The sequence below is a fragment of the Pipra filicauda genome, unplaced genomic scaffold (genome assembly GCF_003945595.2).
Source record: "Pipra filicauda isolate LSUMZ 115617 unplaced genomic scaffold, ASM394559v2 scaffold69_size3009148_pilon, whole genome shotgun sequence".
Classification (NCBI taxonomy): Eukaryota; Metazoa; Chordata; class Aves; order Passeriformes; family Pipridae; genus Pipra; species Pipra filicauda.
In genome coordinates this window covers 1,259,939-1,283,120 of record NW_024104864.1, presented here as the reverse complement: position 1 = coordinate 1,283,120, position 23,182 = coordinate 1,259,939, and the positions used below count along the sequence as shown (strand labels likewise).

At 35.2% G+C, this 23,182-nt stretch overlaps 1 protein-coding gene across 11 annotated transcripts in view; it reads right to left on the bottom strand.

Moving 5' to 3' along the window:
• The window catches only part of STXBP5L (syntaxin binding protein 5 like), a 192,674-nt gene that overhangs the window by 62,934 nt on the left and 106,558 nt on the right, over positions 1–23,182 (bottom strand). For all 11 annotated transcript variants that reach the window (XM_039388892.1, XM_039388893.1, XM_039388895.1 and 8 more), the window contains exons 7-16: positions 22,510–22,593; positions 16,441–16,564; positions 15,204–15,282; positions 14,873–15,027; positions 13,231–13,303; positions 12,082–12,229; positions 10,422–10,489; positions 9,216–9,256; positions 5,989–6,206; positions 1,902–2,074 (exon numbers count right to left, since the gene is read on the bottom strand). In XM_039388892.1, the coding sequence (XP_039244826.1) occupies positions 1,902–2,074; positions 5,989–6,206; positions 9,216–9,256; positions 10,422–10,489; positions 12,082–12,229; positions 13,231–13,303; positions 14,873–15,027; positions 15,204–15,282; positions 16,441–16,564; positions 22,510–22,593 (1,163 nt within the window). The remainder of the gene's footprint in view (positions 1–1,901; positions 2,075–5,988; positions 6,207–9,215; positions 9,257–10,421; positions 10,490–12,081; positions 12,230–13,230; positions 13,304–14,872; positions 15,028–15,203; positions 15,283–16,440; positions 16,565–22,509; positions 22,594–23,182) is intronic.

Genomic DNA, 23,182 nt, shown 5'->3' with positions numbered 1-23,182 from the left:
TATTTCACTGTAAAATCTTCTGAAACAAGCAAGAACAATATTTATTCCACACTGCTGCCTGCCTCCCTCAGTAACATTTACTTTTGATTTCAGAAAAGTGCCAATTTTTCATTACTTCAGTCCCTTCAATCACTTTCTTCCTAGTATCTATTCACAGACACAAACACTTTCAGCCGTTCTGATTTCTGACTAGAAGTATGGAGTGTCATCCATTTGCTGTAACGAGATTGAGAAGCAGATATGAAAATAAACATAACGGAACCAAGATTAAAAGCTAGTCTGTATATAAAATTTTATGTGTATTATCAATACAGTTCAAGTTGTGCACTCACCCTCCGTGTCCAGGTGGCTGCAGGTTTATGTTATTACCACTGCCCACCTGACTGACCTGCATATAAAGTCAACATCACCCAACTCTTCACTAATTTTTCTGTTTCCAGCACTACTTTCATTTTATCATCATAATTCTGCTTAGATCGTTTCTTGACAGACAATGCCTGTGGACCTGGTTAGAGTTTGGGTGAAAAGTATGGGTATTTATATGCCTTTCCCTATTGAAAAATATAAGAGCATAAGTAAGTACACTTTTATCAAAATGTAGGAGGGAGTATGCCAGCAGTTCTCATGGTATAATTACTTTGACTTCGAAAAATCGCTTCTCAGTCAAAATAAGTTTACATTTACTTCGCGTAAAATGAGACAAAAATCAGTTGGGCAGCTTAATATGAGATTATATGGAACTAAAAAAAACTTCTAAAAACTAACCCCTTATGGGCTCATTACAGCTTTTCTGCCTCCAAAATTAACAATTCCTCTCCTTCCCAGATAAAATCAAATAAGAATCTCTTAAGGAAAAATCTTAGCCAGCGAAACAATTGATTGCATTCTTCCTGATTTCAAAGTCATAAATGGATTTCATATTTAGATTTTTAAAATAACTTGTCTCTGCCTCGTCTATTGATTTTCATAGTGCAAATTAATGACTAAACTGAGGTCTGAAGGTCAACTACCTGATTGAATGAGGTGGACAAATGAACAGGATGCAAAAAAATACTGTTAATTTTACAAGAAAAATATCACAATATTGCTTTTGAATGTTAATGCTATTTTCAGGAGCCAAGAAGACCAAAGTAACTGCAAAGTCAGGAAATGTTCTTTTGAAATAATTGAGGCATTTAAAATATTTAATAATAATTAGACCAAAATAATAATGAATTCACTCAAATGAGAGCAATTGTTATCACTAATGCACTATAATTGTTGGAAAATTACAGTTTATGGAGTTTTGTACAGGATTCTTGTTTTAAACTATTCAAACCCATAATTTATCTGCCTTATTAATAAGAACATATTAATCTACACCAAACAGTGACAATGGGTACTCTAGCAGAAAACAATTTGCTTCTTTCCAAAGATTAAACAAATTTACACTTCCACACAGTGCAACTGTTTCATAATTGTATATTTTAAAGATTGTTTCATGAGTATGAACACAGTTTCCATGCATTACACACCATAAAATGCATATACTTTTTTCACAAAGAAGAAATTTAGTGTTATGCTAATTAACCAAGGAGGGAAAGATTTGCACATGTCTGTTTTATGAAGTCTCTTTGTGAACTATAAAAAAAAGCTTTCTTAGAAATTTCTTGAAGATTTACTCCTGGATCAGACTTGAAAATTACAGTCAAACCTTTACTGTAACAATTTATCTTCTCCATAATTACTTCTATCCTTTTAAAATCTCTTGTTGATTATTTTGTTTGCTCTATATTCTGGTTTCTTCTTATTTTATGCCACATATATACAATTAACCTCTTTTTCTTGATAGTTGGTGGATTGATTAACAGGTAGGAATGCTTTTTAGAGAGATAAACCTTTGAGCAATGGCACAGACTTACCTAAGACATGGGATACTATCCTTCATTGTTCCTTCACATCCTACAGTGTTGGTACTGCCCGAAAGGCTCTTTAAAGAAGAAAGCTGGGAGGAGGCATCTGGAAATGGAGGATTTATTTCTGGTTCAGGAGTAATGATATCTTCTACTTCGTACTGAAGTCGTACCTCTAATGACTTAAATAAATAAAAAGCTAAGTTATAATTTGATAAAGAAAGCTGATGAAAGTTCTGTTACTTTCAAATAAATATCAGTAAGCCTTTTTTTAAAATACCCCACCACATTTATTATCATTTACAGGCAAAGAATACTGTCATTTGTTATTTACACAGCCTAGTAGCAACATCAGATAGGAGCTATTCATCTACCCTAGGCCAATGGAGAAAAACACAGGTATATTCTTCCATAGGTATATTCTGATGACTTTGATTCCAGCCTTTTACAGCAAGTGAAAGGCAAGAATATCAGTGTCCAGAAGTTATTATGAAAAGAGAAGTTCATCCCTCACTCCCAAATAAATAATATTTCAGTATAAGAAGACATCATTGAGAATAAGTGTCATGAAAATTTTCTGCCTATTGTTTTTTTATGTTTTTCTTAGGTAAATTCATTAAAAGAATGATCGTCAACTCTGCCTCCTCATTACCAGTACAACAGAGTCTCTACCAGACAGGTTTTAGCCAGGATGGAGAAGCCTGACTGCTTGAATAGAACTGATAAATGAACTTTGTTTGTCCATAGGTGGGGGTCAGGAAATCAGAGATAACAGCACAGAGAGTTCCGTGTTCCTTAGAATGGACAGGAGTTTGGTGGATTCTAGAAAGCAAAGTTCAAAGCAGTTACCTTTTGCTTTCTTTCTGGCCTCCCTAGAAAGTGAAAAGAGACTAACCAGGCCAAACCACTCTGAAATTCTTTCCACTAATTCAGGAAACTTTAACTGAAGGGTTACTGCAAATCACAGGGGAAACTGGACAGGGAGTTAAAAATCTATGTAAGTAATAATCTCAAGGAATCACAGTAAATATTGAGTAATTCTTTCTACCTCATCAATTCTCTAAGGGGATCCCCATTTTGAAAAGAATAAAAAACAAAGTACAGCCCTCAAGGAGACAACATCTTGGGATTACTAGCTGAACAGTAATTTCCGTGCTGGTACCTTGAAATGTACAGAAACAATTGCAGATGTAGACACTGCAAACTCTAATTTAATGATGTTTCACTGAGACATCATCTGTACCAGAATGAAGATAAACAAAATATCTAACTTTTATGAGAATCAGGAGATAAAGGTCAGTACTGAAGGCTCATCCGTTTCTCAACCATTGTATTAAAACATACAAGATTTCAGAAAGAAGTTATTCTGTTCAAACAGAAGAGAAAGAGTCCTTTCTCAAAATTTCACTTTTGTTTTCTCCTTGCAATATCCATGGATGTTTTTTGCCTGAGTCAGCTAAAGAAACCTATAGACAACATTTGCCTTCAAAGACTAATGAGTGAAATATTGAGTTCAGGAAAATCTAATCTGGAAGTAATTGCTGCTGACTGAAACAATTTATAATGCTGTTTAATCTTTATGCAAGACTGGGGTAACTGTTGAAGAGTATGTTCTTCTGCTCGCCAAGTTAGAATTGCATCATTCTTCTTTGGATGTTTTTTTTTGTGTATTCCTCTTTCTACTAAAATTATTTTTTTTTTAAGTTCCAGCTACCCTGCATTTGCAGAGAGAAGGAAAAAATTTAGGCTACTAACAAGATTGTGAATTTTTCTTACGTTTTTGTCCCTGCTTTGACCAGTCTTAGAGGGTTTACAGAAGTGTTGTACCAACTTATTTTGACACACAGTAAAGATATTTTTGGGGGATTCCATCACTAGATTAATTGATTCTCCTTTCCACATTCAAATGAATGTAAACTTTTTTCCTATGGTTCTTCTCAAGAGCTTTGAAGAGGAGCTTCAATGAGGAAAGACTGATCACTGAGAAAGCAATCATTTTTAATTAATAGATGCTTTTGAGACAGGATGGAGTAGATTCAGATGAGAAGACAAACACAACAGCAGCAAATATTTTTTAGACAACTGCATGACAATTGGATATGAAGCACAATTTGTCTCATGGATAATACTTGCCTTCAGAATCTGATTCGAAACGATGCAAATAATTCTTCTACTGAGGAAATCCCAGGCACAGCCTATGACCCTAATGCACATTCAGCAGCAGACCTCCCTGCTACATGAAGAAACCTTTGAGTAGCCTCCACACTTTCCATTTACCACAGCACTAACATTACAACACTGACATCAGCCAGCTAAACTAATGTGGGGGCCTTAAAATGCTTGGATTTGAAATTGAACTCAAGGTAAGTTCAGACTGGCTGATAAAGAAGGGAGGATACTAAATGTTTTGTATCTCAGGGAGCAAAGAAATCCTGAGACTGACCAGCTCAGTCTCAATATAGACAAAGCCAGGCAGCCTACAATCAGGTACACATTCCAGCAAAGAATTCCGTACTTCTGATTAAAACAGTGAAGATTTGAATGCATGCAGCAAAAATGCAGAAACCAATAGAGAAGGGCCATTCAAGGATGCACAAAACTGAGGGGAACTCAGTGACTATATCGCCAAGATGGTATAATTTAATGTTCAGAGAACAATTCTTTATATAAATGCTTATTAATTACAGATGAAATGTGAGAAACTGTTAAATTGAACATATTATAGCACTTTAGAAAATACTAGTAATGATGCAATTCGGCCAGAAAAGCAAAGGACAGGAAAACAAAGAAACTAAATTACAGATAATGAAAGATAAGGTGCACTTACTATGGAACAATGTAAGAATACTAAAATGTAGTAATTTTAGCAGCATTATACATGGGCTGGTCAGTAACATGAAATTACTGTTCATCAGTTTTAAAACTTTCCCAAAATGATACATTCAGCTAGCTTAACAGTTGACTCTGGGGGAAAAAAAAATAGTGGAAAACAGCAGAACAGCCATAGGTAATGAATTTCCTTACCAGATGGCACATGGCTACAGGCCAAAAATGACACAGTTTTTTGCCACACTAGAACTTTCTAAAGTACATTAAAATAGTGTGAAAAGGAAAAGAAGCAGGGAACGTTGAAAATACAAGGGAAAATATGGTTTTGTTGAGAGCTGGCAGACGCAAAAAAATACTTTCTCTCAAGAGAGTGTCTGGAGTTGCAAACTGTTCAGCACCAGAGAACAGCAAGCCTGAAGGAGAAGGCAGTCATGTTTAGCTTGGCTTTGCCTTAAGATCTGTCTGCTGTTAAACTTCTTACACTTAAGAAAGAATGTTTTACACTATAAATACTGCTCAATCACATTGTTAGAAATGGTGGTGGCTCCTGTGCAAAAATGCAAGATTTAAACTAAAGCCAGAATCACTGTTCAACAATGATGAAGTATAATTTGACTGCAGTGTAGTTAAAGGAACATAGTCTGTATGATTCTACCTGAAAAAAGGTGACTGCTTAAATACGAAGACAGAAAGTGGATTATTTTAATTGGACAAAGCAACACAATGCTTATGAAAATATCAAGTGCTTAGCCATAAATCTGGTGTTTCATATGGTTTCCATTTTTAGGGAAACAAAGTCAGCATAAGCCAGAAAAAAATCAATTCTTCTATTTTGTTAAACCCATTGATAATTTTCAGTCTCCTTATAGTACAAAGACTATAAACATAAATTAAGAAGATGAAATATTTGAGTTAAAAAGAGCATTAGGCATGTACACAATGAACATTATCTGATGAAAACATACAGCAGCCAGTAATTTTAGAGCAGGTAAACAAAACAGAGTCTTAAAAGCAAAGTATGTCTGAAATCTGTACTGTATGTTACTATTAAAGAAAAAAAAAAAGATGGAGAGTTGGCTTCCCAAACCTCAGATTTTTTCAGTAACTTCAGTAGGATCAAGATTTCACTGAAAAGGTTTAAAATTAATATCTCTAAGCCTATATTTATACAGCTTGATATTTTTATTCAAGTACATGAGCACAGATAAAGCAAGGTAATTTGATTTAGGAATTATGTTCTCCTAGAGTGAAATTCTGAAGTACTTACTGCAATTTCAGTATTTACTTCATGTTTGCTGAACCTGTAAACAATCACATATGCAGAAACTCCTGCCACACAGAAAATTCGGCTCTCAGGACACCAGTACATCATCTGAACAGCAAAAGGATCTTCTTCCACAATCTCAGCTGTTGCTTTTCCTTCTCCCACTTTCTGTTTTTCAAAGACCTTTGATGTTTTTAATTTGTACAACATCTGTAGAGTAACTGGAATATATTAAAACATATAAAAATACTAACATGAAGCACATCAGTTATAAAATTCCTCAATTCTCACTTTCTTAGTTGTGGAATAACAAGGAATCTTAGGAAAGCCTAACAGGAGAAGATGCATATTATACACTACAGATATTATTCTGGCACACAGTACTGGTAGGACATGAATTTAATACTTCACTAAAGGATATTTGTCTGTGAAATACTTCTTAGTACTTTCTGGGACAAGATGTCAAAGGTATATTTTAACAATGGTGTCCATAATTAGGCTTATATTGAGTGTTATAGAGAGGCTCTGATAATGTTGATATTTTCCTAATGAGATGTGAAACTAAGATTCCATTTGTCTGATGTTATTATCTAGCTAGAATGTATGGAAACTCGAGAGAAAATATCAGGAAATCATTCCGGTGGCCTGGTCAACATGAAGCCTTTCTGAACTAACAGGAGTTCAAAAATGTTTTGAATTTCGTGACTAATAAGTATATCTGTATTTATACCTGTATAAAAAATCCTGATATATACAGTAGCCTTTGTCAAGATTAGAAGTTCACTGCCATGAATTCTGGAGGTACTATAATCAACCCCATTATGTTTTATTGACGTTCCTCCCTGTTTTTATTAATTTTACATTAATTTATCAGTGGCATTAATTAATAACTGCGTAAGGTCAGAAAAAGTCAGTCAGGCCCAGCACCTATAAAGGTATATAAATCCATAAGGGCAAAGCTGTTACATGCATCAGTATAACTGTGGTAGCTCAGCCTAGCTAGCCTGTGTAACAAGAGCAACAGGAAGATGAAAGAGCAGTGTTTTAGTTATGTAACCGGATGCTGAACACAGCAAAAATACATTTTCATTTGGTAGTGCAGATATATTCCAGGAGGTTCGGCATATAAAATTTTTAATATTTTAAAAAGTTTTAGCACATAAAGCACTACCAAATTTTCACAAATTACAGCAAATGCTTCTATAATAAATACAAAATTCTTCCTGTCCTAAGTGGCAGAGAAAGAGGATTCAGGATGCCCTTAGTCCCAGTGGCAAATCTAGAGTGGCACTTCAAATCAGGCATCATGGGTTCAAGCATACTAGGACTGGAAGAGTTACAGAATCATATGGCATGAAGTCTATGCTTCTCTAAATTACTAAGTACCATCTGCAAAAGGACAAATAAGAAACAGCAATGGCTTTTGAGCAAAGATGCATTTGGATAACTGCTTCAGTGGCTTAGAAATTCCCAGTCTCTCACAAATCTGTGCTTTCAGATACAAAATTACACAATTAAAATGCATCTAAAAGCAAAGTATTTTGTGCCTTCTAATACCAGTAGGATATTTTGTTTACTAGAAAATCTCAAATTATATTGAACTCCACTAAAAAAGTTAAGACCTTGTAAATAATAAAACTTCTTAATAATTAATACCTTGTAAATAAAAAGTATCAAGTATGCTACGAGTAACATAGTACATGCCCTGAAAAGCAGGACTAAGACCAGGACATCAGAGATGCACTGAAAATACCAATGCTGTTGAAGAAATTGTGAATATTCATGATCATCTAAGCTTCTAGCATTTAGAAAAATTCCTATTGCAGCGTGTATATATTGGTTAGGGGGTTATGTTTATATTCCCTGTGAGAAGCTTTTTCTTTCTCCATTTCTGCCAGAACTATAGAAGAGGTAACTAGCACATTGGTTTCTGTGCAGTATGTATGCTATGTGGTCTTACAGCAATCTGTATTGTTTCACTCTAACTTCAGTGCCTGTATTTTCACATTCTTGTTAAAAATGTAAGTATGTAATGAAATATTCACAAGACAAGGTCTAATATCTCACTCTACTTCTCTAAATAAAAGTAATTATCCTACTTTGGTTCGTATTAAAGTTCTCTCAAACTTCTGTCTTTGCTGATAAACTATTGACCTTGTTTGATTGTGGGGTTTTTTGGTGTTCACCATGGCTTGAAAAAGGGGATTACCTGACAAAGTCATCAGCTTTAGCTGACATTAAAATCTTGTAAACGTTTCCCATATTTGCAGTAATAATCATTACAATTTTGTGGCACAATGTGGAGCAAGCAAGTAGTTTGAGTATCTCATACTCCACAATATTGTCACCCATTACAGACTGATTATTAGGGTCATATTAAATCTCCCTATACCTAACATTTCGTACAGGATTTTCTTTCACACTCTCTTTTCCTTAAGAAACTGATACCTCATAAGGAGATATTCTACCCAGACATTCCTGCATGTCTGAAGAGACAGAAGACAAGGCAATTCTAAAGGATCTTTGGTAAACCACAGTCATATTATTTGAAGAAGACTATTTTAACTTTCAGCTAAAATGTATGTGTATTTTTAATAAATACATTTTACTAATAAGTACCGTACGTGTTTTCTGTAGGGGAAAATGCTGGTTTCTGATATGTGTAGTTATAGCCAGATAGCATGGAACAAGCATTTTCTGAAGCTTTTTCCTGCTATGATGAATGGAAATGCTTCCCAATTATTTACTGGGACTTGAGATTGGGCAAGAAAAGATTTAGGTCTTTTCCATCCTCAGCAGATTAAGCATGTATTGACATGCACTATTGTATTTTAATTTTACTTAGTTGTAAAAAAGTCTTTGTTATACTCAGAATAGAAGAGACATGACAACTGGAACTGAATGTTACATCTAATTGAGCCCACTATTTTATAAACACAAGATGAATGTGCCCTAAGGACTTTTACTGGTGCTTCATTGTTCATTGGTTTTGGTATGTTGGATCTTGAGTTATTATGCCTCTTAAAGACTTTCACTCTTTTCTGCCTAATGTATCTCATTAGCAGCATTTTTTCCCCTTAATTTAATAAAAATTTTCTTCATTTCAACTAATTTTTCCTAAGTATATCAGCCCACGTATTACTACTCATACTGTTCAATATCATGTTTTATATATATGTGTGTTTGTGTGATTTGTCAGCATTATATAAAAGTGAGCTTTAGAAACTTACTGGCAGAAGCATCCCAAAATTTTACTGATCCATCTGCATGGCTTAAAAAAAATATAAAAATTAAATGTGTTAAAACAATATTCAACTATAAAACATCATCTACTTTCAGTGACTGATAAATATAAGCAGAAAAACTGTATTTTGCTCATGCGGTAACTCTCTATACCTTACTGACAATATATTAATAATATACATACTAACTATAAATAAATGGTCTGTTATTAGTTTGATTTGGTTAATAAAATATTTTTCATGCATTTCCTATAAAGAACTAAGCCCCCAATGAATTTTAAGAACTTAACAAGAAGAAATTATTTCCCATACTAATGACAAGTTTAAGTTATAGCACTTTTGGCTTTGCACTGGGCCAGCATCAAGCTTATGCACCCTAAAAATGCCATGTATAATGAACTTTGAAAGGACAGAGGGTAACTTTGTTTTGTTTAATACCTTACAGCTGTGTTCTTTTTAGTAATTTCTGATAAAATGAGAATGATCCCTTTGTCAGCTTATTAGTACTATTGTAATCTTACTTTTAAAAACACATGTTCAGTATCATTGATAATAACAATTTATCACATATATTGGTATCTTCAGCCTGACTGAGACCGGAGGGTAACACAGTGTGCATCTTAGATGAGTAGCTTCTGTTTTACAGTATGGTGCCTTGAAAATCCATCAGGCATTTCTCATGGGGCTCCTACTTCAATCTGAGCCTTTCTATGTTTTTTTTGCTATGGGCCTCCACTCACAGGGTGAAATTCATCCTAAAGCACCACACCCTCAGTAATTTTGGGTATTAAAATGAAGTCCTAAACTGTCCCCAGATACAAATTTCCCAGAAGGCTAAAGGACAACAGTCATAGTAAAACAACTGCTCTCCTTTTAAAAGCTATTCTCTATGACCTTGAAGGCCAAAATATTGTCTTGCAATTGATTTTCCTTTCCAAAGACCCCAGCTTCATAAGTATACAGACTTGCTGTCTGACACTGGGGCCACAAGTGGTATTTCTTAATAGTAACTCGTCCCTGAGTACTAAGTTCTCTTTTTTACAGCAAAAGAGAATTTCTGCGGTGACACTGCTCACATGAAGAGCCAGGATAAATGAATGCTGTCAAGGCTCAACTCTTATCTATAGGTAACCCTCAAAAAAAAGAAGTAGACACAAATATTTTAGAGGTACCGATCCCCAGTTTCATTCTCACCCTGTAATAATGATTTCGGGATATGTTTGAGCTCCAAGATTCCATGCTCCACCACTGATAGGCCATTCCTAAACAAACAAAAAGAGTACAGAGATCACAGTTAATTCTGATGAACCTTGCTTGGTTAATTCTTAAACTCAGGAGTAGAAAACATCTTCCCCCAAAAAGCAATACAACTAGTAAAAATAACAGAAGTATATACCATTTAAGGCTTTTACAGTTTATTTACATTTTTGTATTATCAATTCAGGCTTTGGAAACTTAACAACATTTTTATATTACTAACTTAAGTTCTATGTTTTTAAAATATTTCTGCACATCTAACATTCAACAATCTAAATTAGGAATGAGAGGAAGGAGTAACAAACAGTTCTGCTAGTCTTTCGAGGTGTCTTGTCTCTGGAAGTTTCTATAGAAGACTGAATAGACCAAGAATCTATTTTGAACACAAAGACTACTGAAGAAGCTGACCCAGAAACAAACATCTGAGCATGAAGAGATGAGATAACAAAATGCAACTTTTATATAACATATGAAATCATCATCTCTTCTCTGCCTTTTGTTTACTAGTAGCAAGACTCCCATTTTCTTCTTGGTCTAGACTGGTTGAGCAAAATGCTGGTTTGTGCCTGAAGTATGACATGTATGGATACAGGATAAAGGATGTGGAGGATGACGTATGTGCAGAGTGGGTGAGGACGTGTGCAGAGTCTGAGTGGGTAGAGAAAAAGAGAAAGCACAAACTGTTTATTTGGATACATGGAGTGGATGCCTGTGGGTACAGAAATGGGTGGCTGGCGTATGAGTGACTACCTACCTTCAGGGTGTATATTTGTATGTGCACAAATAAAGCAAGGGGTCAAGAGAGTATGCAATGAATACAGGTAGGTGGTAAAAAGTACATGAGGTAAGAATATGAGGTAAGGAAAGACTTAAATAAGAGAAATAAAGTATTTTCTGAAGTACTTTGCTGAGTAAAGATACAAAAGAAGTAGAGTGGGCTCAGTTTCTGAGTTCATGGAAAATAAGGCAGCTCCAAGGAGAATATTCTGTTGATTTGAATAGAAAATTGATGATGTCTGAGTTGCTTACCCCATTTTTTTTCTAATTTATTTATTATGATGGATTAGTTCTAGCCAAAACACAAACCAGATTAAAGCTTGAAATTTATAAATTAATTGCATTTCCTCTTCTTCTTTCTGCAGCTTGTCCTATTTCTAAAGGCATTATGCCATAAGACTTTGGTAGCTCAGTAAAATAATATCCCTATTTAATAACAAATCTCACAGACATGCTGTCAACCCTCACTGAACCTCTTCTGCTTAAGTCTTTCAGCTATAATGTTTTCACTTTTTTCTTTGATAGAGATAACCCACCCATACAAATTTGAATTGTACATGATGGTTTTCCCTGAACCCAATCTGATCTGGAATAATGCCAGCAGCCTAAAGTCCTGTATAAAGGTAATTAACAGTTGTGCTTAAGTGGTGGTGTTTCTGAGGGACAAATACCAGCCTGTAAACATGCTGCTAAGCTGATGGCTGGACTAAGTTGAAAATTATTATCAAAGAAGTAAAATGGAAATAATTCACTAAGATGTTACAAAAACCTAGGTTATACATCTACTTTCTTTGCTTAAGAAAATATTGTTTTTGTTTACCTTATTGCTGTATCCTTGCTTTTTATGTTTTGCTCCTACAGAATAGAGTACAGGAATCAAATCTGGAGGACAGTCCGCAAAATATTCAGTGCAGGTAACAGGTGACTCATGAATGTCAATAGGATATGGATTTTCAAAGATTGGAAAACTAGTTAAGGAAGACAATTTATTAGAGCACAGTCACACTGAGTCATAGAATAAAACATATTCTTATATTAAAGAGTATAACAGAATCCAAGTAAAATTATTACTAATGAAATACATTTTCCCTTATTTATTCAAACTTACATATTGCTTTTCATGTCAATAATAATGTGTAGTTACGCAAATAAAGATATTAAAATTCCAATGCTGTGACAAGAATCCTCTTGTTACATAAATACCCAGTTATGTGAATAGTACCTAAGGCTAATAGGGCTACTTTTGTCAATGATGATTAAGAACTAATTTTTTCCAACATCTCAAAATCTTATTTATACAGAAGTGACACATTTTCTAGAAGTTTCAGGTTCATGGATATGATATATACTATGATGTATATACTACTTATACAACTTTGGATTTTATATTGAGCATCTTAGCCTATTGGGTTGGTAGACTGTTAATTGTACAATGAAAAACTGCAATAACAGATGAGTAGACCTCAGTTTACTATACAGTTCCTCTTTGATAAGAACATCGATTCTGATATGAAAGAACTACTTGTCATTTAAACCAGCAACTGGATCATGAAATAATTCTGTAGATCCATATAAATCAATGCCATTATGTACTAAGATACTTAAGCGGTAGATCCTGTGGAGTCTAGTTATGCATATAAGTAGCAGCTGAATCTGATTTCCAGAACATATGTTCAGGTCATATTTCAACATGTGACCAAGTATTACTTAACTTTGGTGTTTGAGTACTATGCTGAAGGGACCGCAGACTGAGATTTATTTTAAAGTTCGAGAACAAATATTATCTTAAGTTCTGGCTGATTAGACGATCTTAGCTCTTACAGTATAAGTAAATATTTAGAATGAATCATTTCCAAGAGTGAACGATTTCGGATAGCAAAATGACATCACATGATAACATTTGGAATTTTATGATAATTTGCTGGACAGTTAAATACACAAATAGATTCATATAAAACTTCATACTTACTTGCTTTGTGTCAGGTCAACAACAATGAGATCTTTTTCCAAAAGCACAACTACAGCATAGGGTTCTTGAAATTCTGTAAGCAAGGAATCAAGTATAAAAGACATGGAGTTCTTCTATCAGTCATTTTAGACTAGCAAGTAATACTTATGTTCTCCAGACTTTCACAGTACAAACTAGACAAATTTGGAAACTAGGGCCAGACAGGAAGTAAAAAATGACTTTTGGGTAGTATTGTTGACAAACATACAAAGCAAAAATAGAATTGGAATATTACAGCCTGCCAGCATGATTCTATATTGAAAGTAAAGAAATAAAATATTAATAAATTGTATGTATCATTGCATTGATGAAGCCAATTATTATACAGAAAAAGTATTTTTGCTGTCCAGAAATAATATTTCTACTGTGTACAACTACTCTTCAAAACCAGATTGTGCAGTTCACTTTATGATACACAATGCCCCCGTTTCCAAGGTGATTCCAAGGGAATATTCCAAATGAATATTCCAAATGAATCCTGTAAGTCTGTGGTGTTCAATTCAAGTACTGACATACCCCTTCCTCCTGCACGCTCTTCTGGAGATTATACAGTTCAGTTTTTTATTTAATTATCTTTCCATTTATCAAAATTAAACAATTAAAATGACAAATAAATGCTTCCCTTGATGCATAGGGTGTATTAGTTTACATAGGATAAAAGTTATTTAAAAATTATAAATGTGAAATTATGACTCTCTTTTCAACAGCAACAAATCATTCCAGCGTGTGCAAGCTCAGAACACACTCTTCAGATGGATGATGCCAAAATGATGAGTAAATGACAGCAGCTGATTCAGCTTCCTTTCAGTCTTGCTAAAAATGCACATTATTTTTTGCCTGTTTTTATACAAGGCTATGAATAACACAGGCTAAACCAAAATGCTTAAATATTAGTGTGTAAGCAGGGGAAGATGCTACAAAATTGTAGCACTGGGAAGTATTTGACACAGTTAAATGAAAGCTCAAACTAACTTTGATTACTGAAAATTAAAATTTTTGTATACCATTGAAACAAATACATACTTTATCTTTACTAAGTGTATTTAATATGTATTTGATTTAGCTATGTATATAAGATTTATTTTACTTTTTGCTTGAGGGTTTAAAATGCTAAACTTTATTTGTTTTTGACTTACAGCTTCTCTTAATTTACTTCCTGGAATTTTCTGGGAATATACTTCAGAATGGGGGCAGCCCCACAATATGCAGCAAGCATTTTTAGGAGTTCATTTCACGCTGAAGTGTAAGAACTTTTTTGCAGATAAGTGATAGTTTAATCTTCAATAATTTAGTAATCTGTAGATTTTCAGCATCATGAAAAATGTCAGAAATATAAGCACATATGTTTGATTCATAGCAGTATTTCCCCACACTAGCCCATGTGTTTCAATCTTATATGTGAAGATTTATGCATGCTTTATTGTCCACTCATCACTTGCTTCCTCTATTGAGAATGCAAACAATTTCCAGGTACTTTCAGTTATGTAGTTTTCTTGAGATGAAGACAAATGTGAGAATGGAAGTCCCTGGAATGGAATTAATGTATGAGAAGAGATCACTTCATTTATTTTTTCCATAATTGTATTTTGCTTAATAAACTCACCATTTGGATATGGGGTTTCACAAAGAGTTAAAAAATCAACTATAGGGTGATCCATTTCAAGAACTGTAATTGCTTTCCCATGCATGATTGTTAAACTGGGTCTTCGACAAGGCTTATCATATGACAATCCACCAGAAAATATCACAAATGGTTCACTGTATTAAAAACAACAACATAATAGTTGTAAGTCTACATAGTACATACAGGTTTACATTATAGGTTTAGTTTTCAAATAGTAATAAATAGCTTGCGAAAAGAAAGCAGGAAAGATTCTAAAAGGACTTTAAGTCAGGAATGTAATATTGAGTTAATTGCAGAATTAAAAACAAACCTGTTTTTACAGGTCTTGTACTCTACTTTTAGAATTGGTTTACAAGATTCGGGTTTTTTCCCATCTCTTTGAACTTTTCCTAAGAAAGAAAGAAGATGAAAACTCTATTAAAACATCATGATAATAAAACTATCGAACTAAAACATACACTTTGAAGCAACTGTATAAGCCATAAGAGAATGGAACTTTAAAGCTACAGAAGATGCTGAGTATTAACTCCTATTTCTGTAAAATATTCATTGTCTAAATTAATAACATTTATTATGTCTTTGTGTTTTACTACCACATAAATCTAAAGGACCATAAGATACACTTCAAAAATGCCTAAATCCCATGCAGATTACTGAGCATGGCACTTAACTAAAAATTAATGGATTAGAGTAATTGTACACCTTCTTTTCTGAACACATTATGACCATAAACAGCTTACTTTTTTCCTAAGCCTTTTTAGATTAATTCAATTCCTTTTGTTGACAAACTGCTACATGCTTTGGAGTATAACTAGTTGAGTGGTAAAATTAAATGAAGCATACAATTGAAATTCATTGGTTCAGGCCTGTTTTGATCTGATGGTTAGACTAGACCTCTGAGAGGTCCCCTCTGACATAAAGTACAATTCTATGAATAAAAATTATAAAATAGAAGGAAATTTAAGAAAATGCTAATTCTTTTTTGGGCTACATAGATCTTGCCTTGTCCTTCTTCCTCCCTTTGCACACAGTCAGGTTTCTTGGTTATGTATTGATTTGCAATGAAGTCAATATTTTTTACCTTGTTCATAGGAAACAATGGCATATTAAGTCCCAGGCATAAAACATACAGCCCATTTCTTAATATGGCTCCTTTATATTCTTCATTGCAGTTATTTGGGAAACCTTGCACCATCACCATGAGAAACAACACAGTGTCTTGCACAAAATGTATTAGCTTGTAAAAATTGCATGTGAGCACATAATTACAAAATATAAAGAAAGAAATGTGAAAATCGCATAGCCTGAGGGTCTCACAGACAAGGAGTAGACTCTTAAAATGAGTTGGATAAAAGAGGTATTTATGACACCAATTTAAAAAAAAAATTAATCTAAATTGCTGATTTATATAATACTTTGCAGCTACTATGCAAGAAGCAACTCTGGATCTGGGTTACAGTGAAAAATTAAATAAACAGAGATATTATCAAACAGCATTGAGAACACTGTATTGCTTCTTAGTTACACATTTTCACTATCAAAATTACCATGTGGAATTGTGGTCTGGAATGGTCTGTTAGGACTTTTCAGATTCCATAGGGTCAAGCTGCCATCAGAGTGACTGCACATGAACTGTTTCCCTTCATGATGCCAAGCAACAGAATGAATAGCCTACAGAAATTAAAGAAGAACTTGAAACTGAAACGAAATACAATGTTTACAGCAATGATATTTTAATGTAATTATATTAACCTAATGGTATATCGATAGTTGCGAGGTTCTTGTTTGTCCATTACCACCACTTTTTAGCAACCAACAGCTGTAATCCACAATTCACCATAAAGGCTAACACAACACAATTATGTAAGGAAGCCTTTAAATCAGACCAAAATTGAAGGAATAGGGTATTAAGGTAAAAGTATAAGAACAAGGGACATACAATGCAATTGTAATATGTGTGATAGCTCCCCTCAGAAGTATTTGATCTGGCAAATTTACAGGGAATTCAGTGTAACAAGTTTTACAGGTAACATACAACACAGAGTCTTCCACAGAGGATGTAATACACTGTACTTGAACAATTTCCACACACACACACTCACATACTTAAGTTGCAGAGCAAGTAAAAATCAAAACACTATATTGATCTAGGAAATTCCCAAAACAATGTAAGATACATTGGAACAGATAGATACGTTCCTCAGAGAAGAGGAATATTGCACTCCTGTGTGCACACTACAAGTACCACATGATGAATATTACGTATGCCAAAAAGCAACACTTGAAAAATTAATAGACCATTCTTAATATTTTGTGCGTAATTAGTGGAACTGACTGAAAATATCTATTTACACCAAACTAGCTGAAAGAATAGTGGTGTAAGTCCTTCACTTTCATTGGTATGTGCTGGAAATAAACAAAAGCCATCTTCTGACAAAACACTCATTGTATAACACAGTTTCTCACACACTCCTTTCAGAAGCACAAATTCACATAATTCTCCCTTGAATCCATATCCCTTCCAGAAATGTTCGCTGCCAAATAGCAAAAAACACAATATGTTTTTATGTAAATGTAAATAAAAGAGACCTATTTTTGAATACAGTTTGAGAAATTTCCTTTTTTTTTTTTTTTCAGAGTGGGAAATACTAAGGCCTTGCATGCACTTAGAATTGCATATAGCCATATTCAATAGATAAGTGACTTATTCAAATCACTTTAAAATCATTCCTGGGTGTTCATAAGTCAGTATTGCAGTTATTCACATCACTTTTGCTCAAGCTGACAAGAAATAAAGCTAAGTCTACTGGTCGCTGTTCAGAAGTTCCTGTTGGTCTTCCTCTTTTAGCAATTATATTGATTGTTATGGTCAGTTATGGCTCATGGTCTGGAGGGAGTATCAGCAGAAACAAACAAAAGGGCTGTGACCTCTTGCCAAAGCTTTAATCAGCTCCTGAGGCTGGACAGCATGGCCATAAATGCATTAAGACGACCCAAATGTTTTAATAGTAATCTGACATGCTTTGTGTATGAATGCTTGACTAACATACTAGGTAAGATAGTCATGACAAAAAAAGACTCAAAACCCAGAGCTGAACAAACTCCAGATATTTATCTTTTGAGTGACATAATGAGTATCACTCAAACTTCTACCTGCCAGAGGGGGGTTGGCACACAGTTCCTCTTAAAGACCCAGAAGACACCAAACTATAAAGGAAGCAACAAAAGACAACACAGAAAGACAGTTCATACAGAGTCCAATATTGTTGCTCTCAGGTAGGGACAACCTTTGATCTGTGGGGAGCACTGCTTCACTTACACTGAAGGCATGTCTATCCTCATGCAAATTAATTCTGACATGAGCTCATTCATGCTTGCTATTGTGCCAAATCTGGATCTGGTTTTGATATGCTATCACATTTAGAAACATTTCACATGGCTACAATCACTAACTGTCTGAGCAGGAGCTAGTAACTAGCAGCTGAAAACTGTAACAAGCTGCTTGTTAAATTGCCTCTCAGCTGCTGGGTGTCCCCTGCCAGCATAAACCTCCTGTGGAGTAGAGCTGAGGTGGAATGCTCCTGTCACAGACAGTTGGCAGAGCAGCAACTCAAACTGACCTGTTAGACTTTGCCTTGAAATGGGCAAAACCCCCATATAATCACTTCTGGAGGTCTCATCTGGGAGTCACGACTAATACAGAAAGATGGCACTGAACAAGTTCCAAATTTTCTCTCTGCTAGAATACGTCTAGATTCTAATCCACTTTATTAGCATCCACACATAAAAGGAGCAGTTATTTGCTTAGAAGAGAAGTTTATCATGGTGGGTGACTCATGTGAATGTTCACACAGTGTATGCACATAAAGCATATCACTCCAGATTGGGTATGTTTCTCCCTCTGCAATATCCACAGTGGTTGCATACATATTCCATCTTCTCTCATACACAGCATGCACTAAAATTAAGTGTGCACAACACCATTTCAGTTCCTTCCCAATCACAAACTCTCTTTACTGAGAAGAATTCAGTGAAGAGTCTTTAACCATATTTTGAACAAGAACTATACTCCTCTTATTACTTGAATGTTAAAAATCCTTTGTGTTAGTAGTACTGCAGGACCATTAAAACAAGGGCCACATCTGATTTGATACTTCCATAGTGGCATAGTGTTTGACAAAGGTAGGGAGATGTCATTGGGCAAATGTCTCTGAGAACTCTGCAGCTTCCTTTTAAGGATATGTTCCAATGAAAGACTGTGACTGTTTCAGAAGGCTCTGAGTGTGTGTTGACACAAACTTTCAAAGTCTGCACATGAAGATAGCTGTTTTTTGGGGTCTGCCAACTATCAATAACAACTTGAGAATCATTTGAAAGATCTATCTTGCTTATGTGCTCTCTTTTTATACTGATTGGTGGAAATAAATTTTTGAAGAAAATTACAAAAGGGCTTGCAAGGAAATCCTTTCATAGAGGGCATCATGTAGAAGCATTGATTGGAAGACCCTCAATATCTCATACATATCACCACTGAGGAGATGACAGTCATCACACAAAAGCAATTTCAAAATGTCAGAAGTCAAGCAGGTGAGGCAGAAGGCCAGCTTGGCAGAACAGGAATCTTTTCTTGGAGACAAGGCAAAAAGGAAGCTGCGTGCCTAGTGGAAGCAAGGTCAAGTGACATAGGAGAAATTCAGAGATGTTGCTTGCCGCTGTAGGGAGAAAATTCGTGCAGCCAAAGCTCAACTGGAGTTGAAGCTGGCCAGAAATGTGGGGGACCATGAAAAGAGTTTTTTCAAACATATCAATGGCAATAGGCAATACAGAAATTGTTAGAGCCTGTTACAGGATGATGATGGTCACCTAACAAACAGGGACAGAGGTGTTTAACACTTTCTTTGCCTCCGTCTTCAACACAGATGATGGACCATGGGGGTCTCAGTGCCCTGAGCTGGAGGACCATGACTGTGAGAATGATCAACTCCCAGTCGACCCTGAAATTGTGTGGGATCTGCTGCTCCAGCTGGATCCCTACAAATCTATGGGGCTTGATGAGATTCATCCCAGAATCCTCATCGCAAAACCTCTCTCAATGTTTTTTAGCTGTCTTGGTAATCCGGAGAGGTCCCACCTGACTGGAAGCTGGTGAATGTTGTCCCAGTTTTCAAGAAGGGCAAGAAGGAAATTAAAGGCCTGTGGCTGCAAATAAATATCTTTAAATTCATGAGATATGAAACCATTCCTTCCTATAACAATTGAACTCCAGCAGATATAGTCCCCATCTTGAACTTAAAAAGGAAGAATATTTAGATTTGTAGATAGACAGTTACCTTTCCTCTTCTCTACCAAAAAAAATCTGCTTCTCATATCTGTGCTGCACAATGACAGGTTCTGCAGATCTGAATAATAACAGAAAGTCTCCTTCTCAACAGCTGGCTTGGGTAAACTGAAATCCAATGACATCAAAGCTAACATAGGACAAATCCAGTTGAGGTTTGATCCTGAGAAAGGATGAATATTTAGATGGAGTCTTGAGAGTGCTGACATATTTTGAGTGACATTACCAAACTGGAGAGCTACCTGAAGAAGACTACAGAAAAGAAGGAACTTGCCTCGGTGAATAACACTGACAGTCCATCAAAGACAAGAAAATAAGCTGTTACAGTACACACCAAGTGCTAATCGAGAAGCCTGGTGCCAGGGGAAATTTTGATACTAAAGAGAAGAATCCACTCCACTTATAAGCCAGAAAAGATAGTGCTATCTGATGATCCTTTAAGATACCAGAAGAGGAACTGGTGAGTTAGATGAGATCTTCAGTCCTTTTAGCATTAAATGGGGTGACTACATTAGTTTCAAAACTGATGCTAAAGAAAGTATAATGACAGTAAGAAAAATGAGGGTGGATTAATTTTATTCAGAACTCACGCAAAGAGACACTTTGGTATTTAATGAAGATACAGAACATTTACAGTAATTTATCTGAGACTTCACAGATACCCTGCAACTGCAACTGGCTGGCTCAGTGCCAGAACAATACTGAAAGATTGGTCAGACATCATGGGGCACAGAGGCTGCATCAGTCCGGAGAGCATGGTGAAAGGGAACAGGAACAATGATTTCCGAACTGTGATCTTTGGTGACCAATCCATAAGATAAGGCTTAGGTTTGAAAACTTGGATTGGTGCTAAACACCAAGAGGCATGTCCTGAACAAGTAATTTGTGACTCACAAAAGCTATATAACCCAGGATTTAAAAAAGAACCCTTTTTAGTGGCTCCCTAAGGGAATCATAGCATATCTGGAATATTACGAACATGGAGTCTGAAAGTCTGGAATTAAGTACAATGGCTAGTCACACAACCCTTTTAAAAACAAAATAAGAATTTCTCAACTATTTCAGTAGTTGCACTAAGTGGAGTAATGACACAGCAAGTAACCACTGAGGAGGAAAGTACGGGACTGATAGAAAGGCCAAAGAAAGTTCCTGAGGACGGTACTGAAAAATGTGGATCAACTAAATTGCATGAGAAATTTTCAACACCCAACCACTGTGTCTCCACAAGAAAAAAAGAAACAGTATTATGAAGATCCTCTTTTACGTAGACTCATTCTAAATACAAGAGAGGAAAGCTGATGAACAGACACACACACCTGACTCTCCCCCAGGAGACTTGTAAAAGGAAAAAGTCATCCAGCCTTAAGTAATAGAACAGGTGCAATTTCACAAGTGTGTAGAGGCAGACTGTCACTTAGAGACAATTTAGTGGGCATGTCTAGAGGCTTAAGTGCTGGCCTGTTCACACTCTTTTAAGACATTTGTTATGTGGATGCTCAGAAACTTAATCTTGAAGCTCACAGCAGTTTTAATGGGTCTCTGAAAGCAGGTCTGAAAGAGCACAGGATTCAGATGTATTAAGATTACTTTTTAGAGAGAAGTAAATGTGTATACTCCTTGCATGTAATGAAGTGACAAGATGAAAAAGGGAAGAGAACTACAGGAGACCAATTACTGCCTGGATCACTTAAAAGAAAATGTCCTTTTCTACCTTCAGTTGTAGTTGCATTCACATTCATCCGTGGTGAACTTTAGAGAAGGACTGGCAGAACAAAGCATGTTTTTCTGTCGGGCTAGTGCTAAAATCATAATAACTAGAAATATATGTATTTTGGAAACAACTATGACACTATAATTTTTTAAGCCATTTAATCAGATCTTAAGTAGTAGGTAATATCAACAGCTGTACAAAATATTTTGTCTTTCATTCTAATTAATGTTCTACATAGTAAAGATATTTCTGTAGTTCCTAATGTAGCTATATCTCAGGTCAGCTCATTGCTACACTCTGTTCAACTGAGAATCCCCACACAGAAGTTGATGAACTTTTTAGAGTCAAGAGGAAGATATTCTGTGTCATAGTACACTCATGAGAGCCTAACACATCAGAACTAGAGATTTCAGGCTTTGATTTGTATTGTCAATAATTTGCTCAAAAGCATAGCACAACCAGTATTTCCAGAACTAACAATGCCTTAAGACAAATATACATCTGCTTGGTAAGACATATGGCAAGATGCTGAATAATGGATTTTCTGAATTAATGGAAGTTGCTTACCTCATCATAATAAGCTCTCAGATCAGCTCTTTTAGATCGTAAGTCCCAGAACACGATAGTCCCATTTTCATAGCCTATCAACAGCTGGAGGAGGGAAACAAACACAATTACAGTTTCTGAATCAGAAGGTATATACCAATATTGAATAATATGAAAAGAAATGCCAAAGTGATGTGCAAGATTGTAATCTGCTCTAGACGTAATACCATGCTTTCAAATTATTTTTTGGTACAAATTACTTCACGTTTAACATGTGATATGGGAAAAAAATGGCTTTATACACCTTTTTTCCCCCCCTGAAGATTATGTGCCTGGACAGTCTTCACAATTGCATATCTGCTGAAAAAATAAGATTGTAGCACGTACCTATCAGATCTTACCCTCCTTGCCCCTTGTTGGAGAGGAAAATGTTTGACACCTAACCATTTAAATAAGTTCAAACCAAAATGCGACCAGATTAAACTCTCATTCAGCTACTTATATTCCTTTAATTTATGTCTTCTATTGCTTAAAAACATTTTGAAGAATTCTTCCTGCAGAGAATAAATTGCTTGCTTTCCTAATAATTAAAAAGTAATTAACTGATATGCCAATTTTTACTTCTTCTACATCATATCACTGTGCACACCTCAGAAACACCAGCAAAGAAGATTTGAGAAAAGATGAATGAGTA